The sequence below is a fragment of the Sebastes fasciatus genome, chromosome 3, assembly GCF_043250625.1.
Source record: "Sebastes fasciatus isolate fSebFas1 chromosome 3, fSebFas1.pri, whole genome shotgun sequence".
Taxonomy (NCBI): domain Eukaryota; kingdom Metazoa; phylum Chordata; class Actinopteri; order Perciformes; family Sebastidae; genus Sebastes; species Sebastes fasciatus.
This window is the reverse complement of record NC_133797.1, coordinates 24,597,240-24,619,006: the sequence shown is the minus strand read 5'-3', so window position 1 is coordinate 24,619,006 and position 21,767 is coordinate 24,597,240. Positions and strand designations below refer to the sequence as shown.

At 39.0% G+C, this 21,767-nt stretch overlaps 1 protein-coding gene across 2 annotated transcripts in view; it reads right to left on the bottom strand.

Annotated features, from left to right (window-relative positions):
- The window catches only part of tpcn3 (two pore segment channel 3), a 28,408-nt gene that overhangs the window by 5,569 nt on the left and 1,072 nt on the right, over positions 1 to 21,767 (bottom strand). For both annotated transcript variants that reach the window (XR_012593271.1, XM_074629789.1), the window contains exons 2-12: positions 19,796 to 19,878; positions 18,320 to 18,434; positions 17,783 to 17,911; positions 14,639 to 14,755; positions 13,869 to 13,987; positions 11,780 to 11,881; positions 11,050 to 11,176; positions 10,294 to 10,501; positions 4,957 to 5,101; positions 3,509 to 3,694; positions 445 to 509 (exon numbers count right to left, since the gene is read on the bottom strand). Coding sequence is in view for 1 of the 2 variants with exons in the window: in XM_074629789.1 (XP_074485890.1) it covers positions 445 to 509; positions 3,509 to 3,694; positions 4,957 to 5,101; positions 10,294 to 10,501; positions 11,050 to 11,176; positions 11,780 to 11,881; positions 13,869 to 13,987; positions 14,639 to 14,755; positions 17,783 to 17,911; positions 18,320 to 18,434; positions 19,796 to 19,878 (1,396 nt within the window). In the remaining variant the exon portion in view is untranslated. The remainder of the gene's footprint in view (positions 1 to 444; positions 510 to 3,508; positions 3,695 to 4,956; positions 5,102 to 10,293; positions 10,502 to 11,049; positions 11,177 to 11,779; positions 11,882 to 13,868; positions 13,988 to 14,638; positions 14,756 to 17,782; positions 17,912 to 18,319; positions 18,435 to 19,795; positions 19,879 to 21,767) is intronic.

Here is a 21,767-nt window from a genome sequence, read left to right as displayed (position 1 = left end):
TCAAGTCATAAATAAATTTTTTCGCAATTGAGGAAGTTTCTAGCAGATTTTGTTGTTTCCATACAGCTTTTCTAATATGATATTTGAAAATGTGCATAAAAATATATGAATGGAAACACGACTACTGTTGTTGTGAACCTGTAAACTGAAGTTATTGTGGGTTTTATTTGTATTAGACTAAGGTGTATCCTGCCAACAGTCCAAAACCCAAAGATATTCAGTTCACTGGGATATAAAACAGAGAAAAGCAGCAAATCTGATACAAAAGAAAAACTGACACCAGAGAATGGATGGTGGTAAATGACTCAAATTATTAATTGATCAAAACTGTTGTCTACTAATTTACTGTCAATCAATTAATCAACTAAATGTTTCAGCACTTCATTGAATCTTTGTGATTCAGGCTTTATTTCACGAGTTTAAGTAGAAATAAAACAAACTTACATGATTCCATGGCGGAGTTGATGATTGTGGCGATGAGAGCGGAGATGACGATGATGGTGTCGAACCTGAAAACACAAAACAAACATTAGAAAACAAACATTTCAAGTTGAGCGTAAATACTTTCCTTCGACAGCGATGACGCTGAAAGCAAAACCAGCGTTAGCTGTAAATGAAGCTGAATGTTTTTCATCCTGTTTGTGTTCACATGTTGTGTCTCTGACATCACCAACATGTTAAACAACAGAAACATATCATGGATGTATTAACAGATCTGATACAGCGCCGCTACTCAGCCTCCCTGACACTTTGTCCCAGAGGTCACTCAATCTTTTTCCCCATAGACCTCCATTATTAAAGAGATGTCTGAAACACTGTTGACAGGGTGTCTGTTACTGTTTTATGAAATTTTAACCCATGGACATGTCATATTTGTAAAACTTTCCCAGAGTTTAAAAGACTGATTTTCATGTGCGTGACGCCCTGATGTAAAGTTTAAGGGCTGAGCAGGAGTAACAACTCTGAACATCAATGTGGAAGCCAGAAAACAGTTTTGGCTTTTGAGCTTGGCGAGCAGCTTTCATTGAAATTGAGAAGGTGCCATCTTTGAGACCGATATCCAGTTCTTATAATACATCCATGAAACACACAAACATCTCTGACTGAAGTCACTGCAGCTGCACTGCTCACCAGCAGGGGGCGCAAACATGCCACTGAGAACAAAGAAAACAACGTCAACAGCTGCAGCAAAAGAGTTTCAGATGAGTTTAACACACTCCGTGGCCACTTTATTAGGTACACCTGTACAATCTAATACAATACAACTGTTCTGCCAGAAAGTTATGAAGCCTTTAATGTTCAGTTTGTGTTTACTCTTTTATCGAAGTGTTAATTCAATCATAGTTAGTGATGGTGTTGTTGTACTGGACTGCATTATAGTGAGAGATGTTTCTAATAGTCTGACCCCCCTCTGTAATAGTCTATAATGCGTCCATATACGTTCTTTGGCATTTCTATTGCCTTCACACGGCTCTCAACATGTCGATAGCTGAGCCAGCAGCTCATAGCTAACAGCGCTGACAGTGAAAACGACGGCAAAAGCGCTGACAGAGATAACAGTGTTAACCTGGGGGGCAGTTCCGTGATGGTGCCGTCGGGATGAGGTTATCAGCTGTAACCGCCGTATGAGCTAGCCAGTGGGTCACTCTCACATGCACTAAAAGGCACACGCGGCCGGCCTGGTTATGTCAACAAAGTGAGGAGAAACTCTGATTACAACACACACAGAGGGAGTGACTTCATTCTCTGCTCAGGTAGACATTACTCCTCTATATCTTTACATAGCAAATAGTTGTTTGCTACTATATTAATGCTCTGGATATTGTATATTAATTTACACATTTTCAACAAGGTCAACAGACCCTCAGCATTATGAACTTTGTAAAGACAGATGTTATGGCAGAGCTGTTGTATTGCTTTAGAGTGTACAGGTGTACCTAATAAAGTGGCCACTGTGTGTTAACAGTCTGAAAGAAAAAACTAAAACTGTGAATGAGAAACCAAAACTGTGAGCGGCAGGCTGACGTCCTGCAAGTGACTTTCAGCTACAATTTCTACCTCTCACAGCAAAATAAAGAGAACAACGTCTGAAGACAAGTGAGGACCTGAGAGTTTACTGCTCAGTGACAGTTTGTATTTTGCTTACAGTTTTGGTTTCTCATTTTTTTGTTTATGGCTTTTTGTAAATGCTTTTTAAGGTTTTTACTTTCAGGCTTTTTGACCCTAAATTAAAATAATTCAGAAGCTGTTTTACTCCACAATGGTACAGAAACAATAAAACAATAAAACAATAAAATTGCCGCCTCAAGCAGCAGTGAGCTGGTCCAAGCACTTACAGTCGTACGACTGAAGAAGCAGCAGCTAATGGAGCTGAAACATGTGTCACATACCTCATACTTAAAAGCTGGGATGCCGATAAACTGTGTGAAATGGACGTGACACATCTCATTGATTTTAGACATGTTTTTCATTATGAGTTATATATCAGCAAATGTTTCCTCTCATATTGGAGGACATTCTGCAAAACACGAGTTTCAAACACAAACAGCTTCAAACAAATATTGAAATATAAATGATTGTTATTTTGTAATAAATCATACACATTTTCTTCAAGTTGACCCAGGACCATGTAAATATGATTTCATGAACATTCATGCCATAGACTATATATAAAGATAGACGACATAACAGCTCCCAAAAAGTGAAGCCAAACATCTGGATTGCCCCCTGGTGGCTGGCTGCAGTATAGGTCATAAATCCCGCCCCCTCCATGTTAGCGGATGGGACATGGGCCAAACTAAAAAGTCAAAGTACGCATCAAATACATTTTTCCCAAAGATGGTTTCTGTAATTTTAGATACTTATTATCACGCTGATGTATGTATCTGGAATATTTTGGCTTCACTTTTGTACAGTGGGAGGAAGTGGAGACACATCGTCCATCTTTATATACAGTCTATGGTCCATGCAGTCCGTCAGAAGGAATAAATCACTCGTTACATAAATACATCCAGCATCAGTTTTTAACAGCTCCATGAATTCATGAATGGTGTCAGTTGATGTAAAATAAACTCACTCTGCCTGGATGAAAGATGAAACTTAGATCAGTTTTGTAGGATGAGAAGAAAAAAGTTGTTGAAGTCGTTTCCATCTGATAAGAATTTAATTTTGTCTTCAACTGTAACTACCACTGAGGTGATTTGGGGTTTTAGAAACTGACATATTTTATGGGCTGATTCCAGTATTTCTAGACTACAGTTGACACTTTTTAAGTTTCTTAATATAAACATTTTTCCACAGACCACTACAAGCGTCTTGTGATATTTAAGAATACTTCATTCTATCCACATAAACACTTGTTTAACTTTATCACTGGTTGCCTGTAGACGAACTGCAGCGTTACCCAGAATCCTTTGCTCATTTGGGGTAAACATTGTGTGAAATTATTTCAGACACTGACAGTAAAGGTGAAGTGTGGTGAAGACGGTGTGCGTCAGCTCGTCCTCACCAGTTCCAGTAGCTGTGTTTGGAGAAGAACGCTCTGGGCTCGAATACGTAGAGCTTCAGCAGGATCTCCAACATGTAGAGAACCAGGAAAACCCACTCCGAGTTGGCGATCATCGGATTCGCCTCGTCCAGACCAATGAACACGGCGTTCACCAGGATGATCAGATCGTAAGTGATCGCAAAGGCCCTGAAAAATACACAAAGCAGAGCTCTAGTGTGTCTGTAACCACCTTTACGATGTGTTTCTGCAGGTCAGGGTTCATATTCACTAAACATCCTGAAAGTTTCTCCCAACTGACCAAGTTGGGAGAAACGTTAGACTCCTGAGGTTTTGATCTGACAGTAATTCACAATATATTTCAGCTCTAAAAGTTTCCAGAGGATCCTGAGCCTCTGAGAGTAATGTGTCTCATCACGTCAGAGTTTCAGTAAAATACAACAATAAAGAACTTTTAAAAGCTCACCAACAAGTCAAAACAATCCAATAACACCAGAGAACTTAATACTACGGTACTTCACTTTACTGTCTTTGTACTCGCTTTATGTCGTTTTTGTGTAACCTGTAGCGCTGAAGAAACTGAATGTCACTGATAAAAGACAATTGTTAACCCATTTAAAACATACTTTTATACTTTTTAAGTGTTTTCAAATCAATTTCAAAGAAATTGTTTGAAAAAAACCCAACTTAATTTATTTACTACCAATTGAAGTATTTAAATGAAGTTGGTATAAACAATTCTCCTTTTTTCAGTGTGTATGAAGAGAATGACAATATCAGAAACATCTCCAGCTGTCTGACAGAATTATTCATCAAACCAGAAATGCTCCTCAGACCTCAGTTTATTTGACAGTTTACATGAAGTGAACAACACAAACTGCATTAAATACATAAAGCTGGTTTCATGGCCGTTGCGGGATTTCCAGGAAAAATCTGTGCCAAGTTTAAGCTAGAAAATAAACTGTATAAGTGTGATAGTGGTAGCGACCTGTCAATCACAAGGTAGCCACGCCCTAAAGCATACCCTGCTTTATGGTCTATTTGACTCTAAATGGGACCATAATTTACTAAATGAACATCATGCTGTATTGAAGAAGACTTGAAACTAGCGATTGAGACCATAAACTCATGTTTACAATGTTTACTGAGGTAATAAATCAAGTGAGAAGTAGGATCATTTTCTCATAGACTTCTATACAATCAGACTTCTTTTTGCAACCAGAGGAGTTGCCCCTTGCTGGCTGTTAGAAATAATGCAGGTTTAAAGCGCTTCAGCATTAGCTTCACTTTTCAGAACCGGACGTTACCAACTGATGTCAAATTATCATATTAAAAGGATGAAGATGAGCACTTTATAAAACATCTCAAATATTTGACATGCATCTATATCATTTCATAGATACCCAGGGCTACATGATAATCATTTATTCAAACAGATAAATCTGTCTCACCGGTGTTGGATCAATCGGCAGAGGAGGAGGCTGGGGGCCGACTGGTAGAAGGAAGGGCACACACTGTTGAGTGGGTGGGGTCTGGACTTGAGCGTGATCACCTCAATGTTCAGGAGGTCGGCCAGCTGGACGAAAGCCACCTTACCTGTCAATCAACCAACCGAAAAATATAACAACAAACATCTAGAATATCATTAAAGCATCATATAAGTATGTCATTATAGCTTCTTTCTGATTATTCTGATGACAGAACTTGTCTGTATACAATAAGACAATAAGACTCAGGGCAGCAGCGTGCATTTCGGTTTCTTTCCTGATGTTACCAGCATAAGTGGAAATGTTCATCTCCTGCTCACAGAGGGCTTTCATTTATCAGATTACATTACATTAGTATCAGCAAAGATGCTCTATAACAAAGATGACGCATTACAAGCTCCGTCAATAGTTTGAAATGGTATACACCTACTGTTTCCTACAGTAAGTGGGCGTGGGCGTGATCATGGCGTGTTCGCACCCTCACATCCCCCCCTCCTCATTTGGAAGTGTTGTGAACGTCGTGTGGATGGATTAAAGCAGACTGGATTCTATTTGCATAATGTATTTACATTTTCTTTTGCTAACATTAGATATTTACACAGCTAACAGCCATATTCAGCATTATGAAAATGAGTTAGCTGGGGAGTTCTTGAAATTAGTTTCCAGATCACACTAGAGTGTGTTGCTGAGACAGAGCGAACAAAGTTAATTTACTCCTGATTTGTCTGTCTGAAAAATGCCATATTAGCGTTGGAGTGTTCAGAAGATATCTGGCTTGTGACAAATGGGTCCAATATTTACTTTGGGGCGAAAGAATCGTCATAATCATTGTTGACGTTCACTTCTCCCATTTGAGATAATAGACTTAGGACATGCCGCTGGTCTCCAGTGGCGAAACCCACGTGACACAGATAGAGGAAACTGACTCTCAGTGCGCCGTCTCCTTTCTGAACGGTCTCTGGAATTAGTCTTATTCAGGATGTGATGTTTACATGTTAATCATAACCCTGTATACATGATCATAACAGTATCCAGGTTCCCGATTGTCTGTGTGCAGGTGTGTCCTGATTTCTCACTTGTTCTGTACCAACGAAGACTGATCATAAACCTGGATCAGGTGCCTCAGTGTCCTGGTTTCTATCAGAGTACTCCAGGTAGCATATCCATAAGAGCGTTCATGTAAACACACTCAGTGAGATTGAAACTGTTAACTGGACCGACACGTGCTGAGGTTTTATGGTGTGTTCAGGTGCTGCTTTTCAACTCGTATAGTCTGAGGCATCAGAGTTTACCAGCAGGAAGTTTCTCTCAAACAGCTGAGAAATAAAATCTGAGTATAATTACCACGTGTCCTCCTCACTTTTATTGTTTCAGGTTGATGTCCTCACTAACATCGCTCATCTTGTTGGAAATCATTATAGAAGACTTTATGGCCCAGGTTTATGTCTGTGAGGAGTAAGTCTGCAGACACTATTAAGGGCAGAAAAGAGCCCTCTGTATGTTTAGAGGGTTAAAACAATGAATCTATGTTTTTATTACAGTTAATATTCTTCTAAAGAATCAGTAATACACAGCGCTCTTTGTAGTGAAAACAGACATACAGCATACATAATAAAAGTATCAGATGAAAGCAAACTTATATTGATTATATTGATTTATTACACGGCTTTGTTGAACACACGATTCTGATTGGTCAATCACGGTGTTCTACGGTCTGTTATTTCTTTATAGCAGACCGTTGCTATGTATAACAGACTGTTGCTATGGGCGCAGTTCTGATGTTGGACTCTGGCGGACCGTTTTTGTATCAACTTATTGATTTCTTAAGTAAGTAGCCGTGTAATAAGCGGGATAATGTACAGCTAGCAGGTCATTGTAGTGAAATAAACCCTGCCATGGCGATGCAAGACCCCGACGCGCCCTGACCTTACATGCAACTTGTTTTTATTACTTCTTTTTTTATCTTTCTTTATATTACTATTATTTGTCTGTATGGCAGGTGCGCGTATGTACGTGCAACCCAATCTCATGGAAAGGCGTATGAATGACACAACATTAGAAGGACGTTCCGCGTATCATGAGGACGTATTTTAGGCTTTTTGCGTGTCGTTTTTATGCCGCGCAACAAAACTACGGCAACGTAAAGTTAGGTTTAGGCAACAAAACCACTCACTTGCGTTTAGGAAAAAACATCATGGTTGGGCTTGGAATAAGTCTGTACACTAAGTAACAGAAGTACAGAAAACATGTCACAACGGAGCTGGAGCAAACTTTCTCATTTTATAGCTGAACAGTACACTACAAGATGTTTCTGAAAATTCATTCAAATCATTTGAGGAGAGAAATAGGTATTACAGTAACAGAATATTGATTCATATTTGATCAGCGCTGCCTAGTTTGACAGTTTGATCGGAGTTCACGAGTGATTGACAGCTGCCTCCGTTGAATGAACAGCCAATAGGAACGCTCTCTCTCTGAAATGACCTGTGATTGGCCAAAGTCTCCCGTCACGGGCTAGATTTTTTAAAGCCTGAAAACAGAGCCATGAGGAGGTGCAGAAGTCTAGTTTTCTCTCAAAACACTTAACTATAATATGCTGAAAGGTTATTGTGGAATTTTTGCCAAATGATGCCAAAATATTCTGCCTACTGCAGATTTAACTTCATAGGTCAAATACAGAAAACGAGTGTCACATTTACAGATGGAGGTGGGAGTCTTCAGCCCTGACTATTATATATTATGTTATTGGAATAGTGTCATTAGTAACTATAACTAAAATAACTGAAGTACAGTTCACCTTGACAACAGACCGGACTGGAAATGAAACACAGACTGTTTACAGGAAAGGACAGGGCAGACTCCATTTCCTGAGGAAACTCAGCTCCTTTAATGTGTGCAACAACATGTTGCAGATCTTTTACCAGTCTGTTGTTGCAACTAAAGTTTTCTTCGCTACAATGTGCTGGGGCTGTGGCATCAGAGCTGGCGACCAGAACAGATTGAACAAACTCATCAGGAAGGCCGGCTCTATACTGGGAACTACTCTGGAGCTGTTAGAGGTGGTGGTGGAGAAGAGGATGCTGCAGTGCATCATGGCAAACACCTCACATCCTCTTAACGACCTCCTGGTCAAACAGCGGAGCGCTTTCAGTAAGTCAATGTAACAAGGAGCGCTACAGGAGGTCCTTCCTACCAGCTACCATTTCACTGAACAACCAGTCTCCTCTGAGTCAGGACAGGGGGGGTCGGGAGATGCAGCCTCACGCTTCTCCCAACGGATTTAAACTGATTCACAGAGTCCGCCATGTTGCCTCCGAGTGAGGCGAACAGAGTTACCACGTTTTTGCACTCAGCGGCTCCCGTTACCACAGTCTTGGAAAGGGAGGAGTGAGTGGAGGGGTACTCAGTTGGTTGCAATCTGCAACCACACTACTAGATGCTGCCAAATGCTACACACTGTCCCTTTAAGTTAAAACAGTTAAGATTTTAAGTTATTGTTGATAAGTATTGTATTTTGTTTTGTTATTAGAGAAATGTTATATTTTTTTGCACTTTATCTTTTTGTTTGTGTTAATCTGCCTTTACTGTAAAATGTCCCGCCTGGATTAATAAAGTGCTCCATCGATCCATCCATTCATCTATCTAAAAAGTGCAAAATTTCCCTCTGAACTGTAGTGGAGTAGAAGTATAAAGTAGCAAAAAGTACCTCAAAATACTTGAGTAAATGTACTTAGTTACTCAGCTCTTGATGAGCTGCTGAACAGTAAATGTGTCCCTCTAACCTCCAGCTGTGTGTGTCGACATAATGTGTGTGAACGACTGCAACATGCATGTTCTGTGAGGATGCAATAATGTGGAACAAACCATGTTTTGTCCGTCTGGCTTCATGTGAAAAATGCTCTTCTGCTCAGTTTGTTCTCACATTTAAGTTGAACTGGATGATGAAGCAGTTTGACTTCCTCCATGTGGAAGATGAGTGTGAAGATAATGATTCTGCAGAAGGCTGAGAGGTGCTGTTCACCGGGCGGAGCGCAGCTGTGGTTGTTGGTTGCGGCGGTGCAGAATGGAGCGGTCGCTGAGCGTCCAACCTCGTTCATTAACTGTTGGAGCTCGGTGGTGGAGACTTTAACGAACACAGTGAGGTCCTCGAGGTTTCACTCAGTTACAGTTTAAACACCTCAACCACACAAAAATCTGAGGCGTCCTGCTGACCTGCTGCTCTAAAACTGTTTTAGTGCTTTTCTAGCCTTCCAATCACTCAAAGCACTTTACACTACATGTCAGCATTCACACACACATTCATACACTGATGGCAGAGGCCATGCAACGATCTAATCTAAAGACTCATTCACACACCGAAGTCACAGATTTCAGGAGCAATTTGGGGTTCAACCCAAGGACACTTCGACATGTGGACTGGAGCTGATTGAACCACCGATCTTACGATTGGTGGACGACCCGCTCTATCTCTGAGCCACAGCCACCCCAAACAAAAAAGATAAACTAGAATCTCTACTTTGCGGTTATATGCCTCCGCCAACCAGTCAAGTTGAAGTTTACATCCATTTCTGTCCAAAATGTCATCACTTCAACATTTTATCCTGTTAGACATTTGTGTGAAATTGTCATAATTAGCATCTGAATCCTTGAGTTATGGCCAGAAACGTGTTTTGTGAAGTCACAGTGACCTTTGACCACCAAAATATCATCAGTTCATCCTGTATTTGAGTCCAAGTGGACGTTTGAACCAACTGTAATGAAATTCCCTCCAGGCATTCCTGAGATATTGCATTCACGAGAATGGAATGGACGGATAGCCCGGAAACATAATACCTCCGGCCACGGCTCTCGCCGGCGCTGAGGCATTAAAAAAAACCTGTTTGTCAGTAAAAACCACGCAAGGACCTTTTAGATTTCAGTAAAGTTCTGAATTCACCTTCAACAATAAGATGTTATAATTTGAAATCATGTGACTTGGTATTTTTAAATCTTTAAATAACATATTTAAATGCATTCAATTGTAATGAATGTATTATTATATTGATTATAACATATTAATAATGGACGGACAGACAGACAAATAGCAAAACAGAGATGTATTGAATTTCTATGAACCATTGACTCTAAATAACCAACATAAATGTAAATTTCTATAAGTTCCAATGGCTGAGACAGTATTACTGTTATACTATTTTATAAATATGTATTCAGTGTCTAAATACATTGATATATATATATGTGTGTGTGTGTGTGTGTGTGTGTGTGTGTGTGTGTGTGTGCGTGTGTGTGAGAGAGACCCACCGATGCAGCCCTGGTTGTTGTCGTCAGAGACGCTCCACAGCAGCTCTCTGTGTGCGTTGCTGATGTCGGGCTGGACCAGTCGGACAATCTGGTTCCAGTTCGCCTGGGTCACCACCGGCTCCCCGCCACCCTCCCTCTGCTCCTGCAGCACGGTGAACGCTCGCACCATCTTGTGCCGTTTGGCCCTCACCAGCTGCCGTACCTCCTCCTGGTGGAGCGAGAGAATGCATCGAAGGCATCGAACTGTAGCTCCTCAATATGTTTGTTTGTTTGTGTTGATATTTGCGTCATTCTTCTTCCCCAAACTAATATTTATGTGTGTTTCTGATCACAAAATCTAAATTTTACAATTTTACATATATAGTTGTAGAGTTGAGAGAAGAGTTTGTCATGTTATGATTTGAGCATATTTCTTATGCAAAATGCAGTACCTGTGAGGGTTTCTGGACATTATTTGTCATTGTTTGGTGTTGTTAATTGATTTCCAATATAAAATAAAAACATATATTTGCATAAAGCAGCATATTTGCCCACTCGCGTGTTGATAAGAGTATTAAATACTTGACAAATCTCCCTTTAAGGTACATTTTGAACGGATACAAAATGTGCAATTAATCACGATTATCTATGGACAATCATGCGATTAAGTGCAATTAAATATTTTAATCGATTGACGGCCCTAATATAATCTTTAAATGGCGTGTTTCAGACTGTATAAAGACTCTCAGTGTGACTCCCTCTGTCAGACAGTCGTACCTTCAGGTATTTCTTGTAGTTGTTGTAGACGACGGCCAAGAAGACGGACATGAAGATGTAGTTATTGATGAGGATGTACAAGATGAAGAAGATGGCAAAGACGAAGCTGGCGTTGTACGCTGGCATCCTGCCAACGAGAAGCAGAAAACCAAAACATGCAGATAAACAGAAGAAGATGTTTCTAAAAGAGTCACTTCCTTCTTCTTTTCTGTGGACGCTTCAGACTGCAGACACATGAATGTGTTGATGGACACATGAAACAGAGTTACTTACAAAATAAAAATGATAAAATGTTGTTAAAAACAAACTTCATTAAAAGTCATCCTAACAGAAAATAATCAACTGACGCCTTTAAAATGAAGATGGCTGCTGTAACGCCGCCATGCTGTGAAAATGGTTGACGATGTTCAGTGAAATAAATGGAAATATTTATACATATAATATATATGTAGAATTCAGAGTTGATATATAATTATGAATATAATTCAAATAATTAAATTAGAAGTTTCATCAACTTCCTCATTTACATCAGGAAGGACAAAAATAAAAGATTTTTAAATTTTCAAAATATTCCACAAAGAGTTTGTAAATGTTTGTATGATTTCAAAGCTCAAGCTAAAGGGATGAAATGAAAGCTGATGGTAGAGTAGAGGAAGTCAGAGGTCAGCAGAGTCATCAGTGTTGAGTTCTGCGATCATATCTGACCTCAGACCAGTTGAGTGAGTCTTACATGACGTCAGGGCTGTTGGCCGTGGTGACGAGGACGTACAGATCGAAGACGATCTCCAGGTAGTCGGTGAAGTACGGATTTCCATTGATAGTCTTCAGATCTCTGCACAGAAAACACAATATTTTTCATAGTGTTTATTTTATTATAAAACTTGACATAAATAATGAGCCGCAAAGAAGTTCAGATTCAAAAATAAGTTGAGTGTCTCTGTGTCAAAAAAAGGAGATTATCAAACTATCGGTCTATGAAATCAAATTAAAGAACAGAAGGGTTAATACAAATGTTAATACACTTCATATGAAACTATACACTCGCAGAAGATAAAACAAGATGGAACTTAATTCATCCAGAGGGATATTGTTGTGTCGCAGTTCAAAGTAGGAAAGAATGCAAAGATAAAATATCAATAAGGTGATATATGGTAATATAATAAAAGGTGCAGATCCAAAACAAACACAATGCCAACAAAATAAAAACAAATAGGATAACAGTTAAGGATCATTCTTGGGGAGTTGCATATAGATGTGTATGTACAATATCAAACCTGAGTACAGGTGAGTGTGCATATTAATTTGTCTCTTAGGCTTCATCTTATTAGAGGAAGGCTGCTGGCAAGACTCTGGTCCACTCAAGCAAAAAAAAAATCATGTAGAGCATGTGTTTATTTAAGATTGTCCTTAAAGGGTAACTTCAGTATTTTTCAACCTGGACACCATTTTCCCCATGGTTTTCTGTCTAACTGACTAATAGCGAAAACAATTTCTGAAATTGGTCCAGTATTGAGGGAGAACGCTGTAGACGGCAGCTGCTCGCAGGCTGCAGTGTAATCCTATTGGGGCAAGCTGGCACCGTCATTTACATCCACTAAAAGTGCTTGTTTTTGCCATGACAGGCTCTGATTGTTATTATAATCAAAAGCATCACAAAGAGACTGAAAAACAGCTTCTATCCAGGAGCTGCAACCTCTGTTCACCCCTTCACTGCCAAAGACTGAAAAAGACTGACTGCTGTGAGCAATGAACTCACCCACCCACTCATTACGCACTACACACTCTACCATCATGTTGCACACATGGCAGCTATACTACCATATATGATGCAACTTAAACAACATTGCACTGGTCGCTTTATCTCATCTTTTATTGCTTGTCTCGATATATATATTCTGCTTCCAATGTTATTGGATCTTTTATGTTACACACAGCTGAAAAACTGCTAAACAGATTTTCATTCTATAAGTGTCTGACATTATGGAAAGAGTCTCGCTGGAGGAGAAATCTTGTTCTAAAATCTGGCGAAGTGACGTGTTGCCGGAAGACGACGGAGGAATAGTGGAATACATCCATGGTGGAAACGCGAGCGGCAGCCGGGTAGAGTTTGTTGTGTTGGACTGCAGAAAGCATAGCTTTGTGTTTTCTAAAAGATTTTCAATGTCTTGGCTGAATATTTAAATGCTTTCAACAATATGGATGAGGTCTTTGAAGTCGATGGCCGCCCGTATTTATTTGAGCCAGAGTATACGGATATTCAGATTTCACAACGAGACTTCTCCTTGAGCGGGATTTGGACACAAAACAAACAGACGAAAGGTAAGAAACTGTTTTTATTCTCTGTAGGGTCCTTTCAATAAGGTTGCCAGACACTTATAAATAACAATCTGAGCCTGTCAGTGGCAAAAACAAACACTTTTAGTAAATGTAACGTTACATTGACGCTGCTCAGTTGCCCTCGCAACTCGTTTTGTGGCTGCTGGTTACAGCGTTTATCCCTCAATACTGAACCAAATTAAAAATTGTTGTCCCTATTAGTCGGTAGAAAAATATTAAACTTACCCTTTAAGCAAATGATTAACTAATTAATCAGAAAAAAAAAGTTTTAGTTACTTAAAACAAACCTCTACTTTGTAGTAGTTTTGGTTTTGTTAGTCATACAATCACAGCTGCTCTTATTGGCTTGGAAAAGTGGAAATGTATCTTTAAACTCTTGATCTGGAGACCATCTGACTCCTGCTGCCTCACCAGCGTTCACAGCTCATTTAAACCTGTTTGAATGTGTCAGATTATAAATGAGTAAAACAAAGTTGTCTCACCGTTTGCCCAGCAGTTTGAGCGCCATGAGGGAGAAGATGAGGAGGCTGAACATGAAGAGCAGGAAGACGGAGAAGATCTGAGGCAGAGCGTTCCGGATGCTTCTGAACGCTCTGCGGAGCTTAACACAAACAAACAAACAAACAGACAGAGTTTATTATGAAGGAGGACACGAACGCTCCGTCCTCATCAGAGAAAACAAACTAATGATGCATTCAGGCGCCGTCGGCTCAGAAAGTCAAACATTTGCACGTTTAGCAGCAGGAAGTTTTAACAGCAGAGTTCAACTGAACACATTCATGATCCAGAGATTACAGGACAGCCGTCAGTCGGTGATAAATACAAAGAAAAAATACGGATATGGAAATTTCCCCAATTATTAAAGTGGATAAAGTCTCCTCAACTTCTGCTATGAGCGACTTCAGAATAAATGTAGAGAATTTTCTTTACATTGCTAATAATATAAAATTATATTTAATCACCCTCTTAGGTTAATGATTGGTGTCAAAAAAAGAATCCAGTCAGTCAGAGCAGAATGCACTATTATTATTATTAATATCAGCACATTCACAATTAAATTGTAGTATAAGTAAACAGAGTCACATACACACACTATAACGGTATCATTTTGAGAATAAAGTGTCCACTGTATTCGTTTTCTACCATTCGACCAGAGGAAGCTCTGTAGTCTTATGACAAAAACACCACTATGACCTCATAAGTTAATTTCCATGACAACATAACAGTGGTTTCAGACAGGTGAGCGGGTTACCTGCCGTCCCTCTGTGACGTTGACCAATAGCAGCGGGCGCAGGACTCTGGACCAGCGGACACCGTAACAGTTTGTAGCTTTCAGCGCTCTGTAGATGATCATATCGACCAGAGTGAGCTGGACGACACACACAAGTCAAACACAAACAGTTTATTTGAAAGAATTTAAAGTTGATATGAAATGAAAAAAATAACTTTTTAATCCTTTTAGATCACATCCCCAGTCTTATTGTGCACCTATTTAACAATATATGGAAAAGATATTATGAAAAAAATATGTTTCCTTGTATTTTTATATAAAAATCCACTCATCTTTTCTTCCTAAAAAACAAAATATGATGATGTGTGCTTACTAGGGCTGTCAATCGATTAAAATATTTTATCATGATTAATCGCAAATTAATCACACATTTTTATCTGTTCAAAATGTGCCTTAAAAGGGAGATTTGTCATTTAATACTCTTATCAACATGGGAGGGGACAAATATGCTGCTTTATGTAAATATATGTATACATTTATTATTGGAAATCAATTAACAACACAAAACAATGACAGATATTGTCCAGAAACCCTCACAGGTACTGCATTTAGCATAAAGAAATATGCTCAAATCATAACATGGCAAACTCAAGCCCAACAGGCAACAACAGCTGTCAGTGTGTCAGTGTGCTGACTTGACTATGACTTGACTCAGACTGCATGTGATTATCATAAAGTGGGCATGTCTGTAAAGGGGAGACTCGTGGGTATCCATAGAACACATTTTCATTCACATATCTTGAGGTCAGAGGTCAAAGGACCCCTTTGAAAAAGGCCATGCCAGTTTTTCCTCGCCAAAATTTAGCGTTGTTAGCATCCTTCGTGACAAGCTAGTATGACATGGTTGATACCAATGGATTCTTTAGTTTTTTTAGTTTCATATGATACCAGTATCTTCTCTCTTGCTTTAAAACTGAGCCCGCTACAACCGAAAAATCGCAAGTTGCGTTAATGCATAAAAGAAATTCGAGGCGTTCAAAATAATTTCCTTTACGTGTTATCGTGTTAACTTTGACAGCCCTAATTAAGAAACATGTCAGACTTCATCTTCCTGCAACACATTCCTGCTCTCAGCCTCCCAAAGATTCCCTGTATCACCACCAACAACATCACACAACAGCAACCAGGAAACGATAATCTGACAATAAATGAAGATGAGTGAAGGAATAAGCAGAGATTGTTTGTAATAAAAACAGTCAGTTAGTGAAGAGAAGGAGCATTTCAGATTATTTCATGGTTCCTGAAGCGATTGGTCGCCTCAGTAACTGAGTCACCAGGAAGCCTTTCTGCTTTAAAGATGCTGACAAGGCAACATCTCCGGCTAAAGGTTGTTTCACAACAACAGACAGAAAGTCTTCTCAGCACATTCTGACTCTGCAGTTCACAGACAGGAACTCTGCTCACAGTGAAAACCAGGAACTGCTCTGGGTCCAAACAGCATGACTCACCAACTGTCACCAGAGGCCTGAACTACGAAGCGAGTTCAACATACCCAGGGTATCTTCTCGTTATCTGGCTTCACCAACCCTAACAAACGAGATCCCGCTAAGCAGTCCTACGAAGGTGGTTAACAACTCGGTAAATCACCACAGGGTTTCTCCATCCGGCTACAAGCGCGTTCACATAAAGGGGCGATGTTTGCAGCATATGACCAATCACAAACATGGATAAGTCTACTGTCAGCAGAGCGTCAGTTTTTACAAACAAAGAGCAAACTATAATATTAGACAAATAAGAAGTTAAACACATAATCCAGACTAAAAGTAACATAGTTGAAGCTGCAAAATGCAGGAAGGAAAGCTGGCAAAAGAAAAAGTGTGAATGTGTAAACTAATAGACTTATTAATTTAACAGAATACTCAAAATTCAGATATGCTCGTCTAGATGGGGCAGTGATATATAAATAGCTATCAGAACAGAAAGGATGAATAGACTACACTTCATTAGGCATGATTCAAAGCGTTAAAAACACCCAGAGTGTACAGCCAGCTGCCCTTCCTGCATTTGTTCAAGTTTTAGTTCTTCTGGTTTTGGTTGTTACAAGTTTTTTTTCCTGGTTTTGGTTGATCTGGTTTCGGCTGTTCCGGTTTCGGTTGTTCCGGTTTCGGTTGTACCTGTTTTTGGTTATTATGGTTTCAGTTGCTCTGGTTTTGGTTGTTGTGGTTTTAGTTGTTCTCTTTCTGGATTTGGTTGTTCTAGTTTTAGACTTTCTGGTTTTAGTTTTTTCTAGTTTTGGTAGTTCTAGTTTCAGTTGTTCTGGTTTCGGTTGGTTTGTGCCCTTCTGTGTGGAGTTTGCATGTTCTCCGCGTGTTAGCGTGGGTTTTCTCCGGGTTCTCTGGTTTCCTCCCACAGTACAAAGACATGCAGGTTAGGTTAATTGTTGACTCTAAATTGTCCGTAGGTGTGACTGTGAGTGTGAATGGTTGTCTGTCTCTATGTGTCAGCCCTGTGATAGTCTGGTGACATGTCCAGGATGTACCTCGCCTTCGCCCAATGTCAACTGGGATCGGCTCCAGCCCCCCCACGACCTTGAATAGGATAAGGGGATACAGATAATGGATGGATGCTTTCAGTTTGTTCTTTTTCTGTTGGTCTGCAGGTAAAATGCTTTTTCTATTTTGTCGTTGCAATACTGTGAGTGGCCACTGGCTGACAGAGAGGCTGATTGACATCTGTTTCCCCCTTGCAGCTTAGTAGCCCCTCCCACCATAACGATGATGTTGATAAGCCCCTCACACCTGATTGATGATGAAAATAAGCCCCTCCCAACCGACTGATGATGTTGATAAGCCCCTCCCACCATACTGATGATGTCGATAAGCCCCTCCCACCGGACTGATGATGAAAATAAGCCCCTCCCACCCGACTGATGATGTTGATAAGCCCCTCCCACCATACTGATGTCGATAAGCCCCTCCCACCTGACTGATGATGAAAATAAGCCCCTCCCACCCGACTGATGATGTCGATAAGCCCCTCCCACCATACTGATGATGTCGATAAGCCCCTCCCACCATACGATGATGAAAATAAGCCCCTCCCACCATACGATGATGAAGATAAGCCCCTCCCACCCGACTGATGATGACGATAAGCCCCTCCTACCCCGATGATGACGATGATGCAGATGTTTTTGGGATCTTTCCAGAACTTGTCTCGAGGGATCACTTTGGCGTAGTGAATGAGTCGAAGGGTGAAGACGAGCAGACAGAGCAGCTCCACCAGCATGGTGGCCTGAAAACACAATAACACACTGTTGAGACATCTGATTTAACTGTCGTAGACAATGATTGCTGCTACTGGTCTAAACTGGTTTCACTCCTTTCTCCGTAACGAGGCTGTTTATGTTGCAGCTGGTGACTTTAAATCCTCCTCAGTCTGTTTTAAATTAAACGTTAGAGATCAGACAGTGATGACCACATAAGATATTCGTTTCTGATTGGCTCTCAGATGTCAAACAGAAATTAAAAATCATGTTTGACAAGAAATCAGTGCATACTGTAAATGCAGACAAAGCTAATTCTATCTACAAAATTAGTAGTAATATGTAGTTATTTATTTCTTCCAATGAAGTGCACATAAAAAAGAGGAAGCATGAAACCAGGACAGTGTTTGTGTCACAGACGGTGGAGGCCATCTTACCCATATAGGCAGAGGGAAGACGGCCGGGTCCTCGACGATGGCCAGAGACATATCGACCAGGATAAAGAAGTAGAGGAGCACCTTAGGGATCCAGTGGTTGTAGCGCAGATATAGTCTGAAAACACACACACACACACACACACAACAAATTATAATAAACAAAGATTTTTCTTTACACATCTGTCTTTAACATCTACATCTGTGAATTTGTAAATGTGTAAATTCAAATGTAATCGCTGCTACTACTGTTTCTATATTCTTATTTTTTTGTTGCCATTACTGTTTTTATCACTGCTTTTATTTATTTATTTGTTTTTAATCTTAATTACAACGAAGTAAGCCTGCAAAATTTCATTGCACCTGAGTATAATGACAATCATTCTGATTCTGATATTCAGTTTAGTAAAGACACCAGAAAATATTCACATTTAAGAAGCTGGAGTCAGAGAATTTAGACTTTTTTTCTTTAAAAAAAATTATTCAAACCGATTATCAAAATAGTTGGCGATTAATTTCATAGTTGACAACTAATTGATTAATCGTTGCAGCTCTAGCCGGAAATGTTCAGTGACCTGTGGAAAAAAACTTTAGTTTACAAAGGTTTTTTACTGGAGTTTATCAGCAATATGTACTGAGAGCTGGAAGCTTCTCTAAAGTGTCTTCTTCACTGTTTAACTGCTTTATGAGGCAAAAAAGGGACAAGAGTCCATCAGTTTACTGCTCTCATGTGAAATAAACAGTTTAACACACACACTGAATAGAGCTGCAAACATGAATCGATTAGCTGTTAAATTAAACGCCAACCATTTTGATAATCAACTAATTGGTTTGAGTATTTTTTTTATTACAAAAAAAGTAAAAATTCTGTGATTCCAGCTTCCAGCTGTTTTTTTTACTCCTCTATGACAGTGAACTGAATATCTTTGAGTTGTGGACAAAACAAGACATTTGAGGACGTCATCTTGGACTTTGGGAAACACGTATTGACATTTTTCACCATACAACTAATCGATTAATCAAGAAAATAATCAACTGATTAATCAACAATGAAAATAATAGTTTGTTGCAGCCCTACTATTAAAGTATAAAGCTGCTGTTATTCTATATTTTTCATCATCAAGTCTAATGTTTGGACTTGTTGGGGACTATTTTCAGCGGCGGATTAATCCACATGTGGTGCTCTAGTGAGTATTTGTGGCAGCAGGATGGTGTATGTGTATCTACAGTGTTTTTGTTCATGGTGATGAAGGAACATGTCACCCAATGAAACAGTGAGGCTTAATAGTTGTTGGACAACAATGCAGCTCCATGGCACAGTGGAAGAAGATACACACACAATACTTGTTAGTTGATACATTCACTGTTGGTTTGAGTCTGAACATGAAGAGAAATATAAAACAGCACCAGACTTTCACTTAAAAATGAGGCGATCAAACCAGCAGGAGATGAAACATCTAATAAATGTGAATGTCTCACCTCACAGCCTGTGGCGACGTGTCAAAGTTGATGTTCCTGTTGTACTGAGCGTCTGACACGTAGATGGCCGCCAGGTCAAAATCCTGAAACACACACAATGTTATTCAAAAGGATGTTTTTATTTTCTGACCTCAATTTCCAAATACATCAGATATGTTGAGAAAACTACCACACAGAACAGATCAGACCAGAAGCTTTGATAATAAAGTGGATGTTTCAGCACCACCAACTAAGATGCATTTAACACAATTAAACACATGATAAACAGGATATCTATGTCCTGACACACACACATATATATATATATATAGATATAGATATAGATAGATATTATGTGTGCGTGTGTGGTTAGAGGCAAAAAAACCCATAAAACACTTGATTTTGAGAATTGCTTTACACTTTATTATTATAATTTATGATGTAGTTGGATTAAAACCTCTCCGACGTCGTTAACAAACACGTCTCAGCTTCATATAGGCCGATCTTATGTCAGAGCTGTTGTGTTGGATTGTTGAGATCAAACTATTAATTGATCGACATGTTTTTTTATAAAATGTGTTTTGATATGTACAGTATTGCTGTTCCTGTTTTAATGTATTTCATGAGTCTTTTGTTCATACACCTCCTGCAGGAGCTGCAGTTTATAGTTAGCCAAGATGGCTAAACTAGCACGTTTACAGAAATGTCTATTAATGTGCACTGTCCCTGTAACTTTAATCTCTCTCTCTCTATATATATATATATATAAACAAACAAATAAAAAAATACAATTAATAGAGATTTTTCTTTCATTTCAAACAGAAATCATCCCCAGGGTTCAGTTTTTCTGATGTCTCAGAGTTTATCGGTTTTATATCTCAATGAACTGAATATTTTGGGGGTTTTGAACTGCTGGTCGAACAAGAGACAGACAGAAAGACATTTGAAGATGACACTTTGGACTCTTTCATTTTATTCATATTTATTTTGATATTTTTTTTTAACTTTTCATATACTCACTGATAAATTAATTAATAACAAAATAAACAGATTAATCAGTAATGGAAATAATGGTTAGTTGCAGAAACCGTAAAGGTGTACCTAATAAAGTGGCCATTGAGTGTGTAATACTGTCTGACAGAGCAGAATAAAGTGATTTTAACACAGAGATATTTACAGGGATATAAAAAGTGGACAATTGTATGTCAGTCATTCACTTGAGTTACCATGAATCATTCAGTCTCATAAAAACAGTTAAGAAATAAAGCCACCTGTTCATCTTTAGTTCCCAAAGTGACTCTTCAAACAGTTTGAGCAGCAAAGATGAAACAGAAAAGAGCAACAAACTGTCACATTGGAGAAGATGAGACCTGACTGACAGCAGGGAATGAAACAGGCTAAATGTTGGCTATGGCAGGTAAAAAGTTCAGAACACCTGCCACCATAGCAGATGTGTTTTCCTCATATTAAAAAATGTAATTTTTAAAAAGCAATTCCCGTGGTAAGAATAGTGGTCGAAAATAGGGCTGCAACTTTTATTATTTATTTAATGTTCTCAATTAATCAATTAGTTGTTTGATCTATAAAATGTCAGAAGAAGGTGACAAATGACGATCAGTGTTTCCCAAAGTCCAAGATGACGTCCTAAAATGTATTTTTTAACTCAAAGATATAAAGACACATAGACAGACACGCATCAAAGATTGTCTCACTCACACACAAACACACAACAAATTATAATAAACAAAGATTTTTCTTTAAACATCCGTCTTTAATATCTACCTCTGTGAATTTGTAAATGTGTAAATTCAAATGTAATTGCTGCTACTACTGTTTCTATATTCTTATTTTTATTTTGTTGCTATTACTGTTTTTTATCACTGTTTTTATTTATTTATTTTGTTTTTAATCTTAATTACAACGAGGTAAGACTGCAAAATGTCATTGTACCTGAGTATAATGACAATCATTCTGATTCTGATATTCAGTTTAC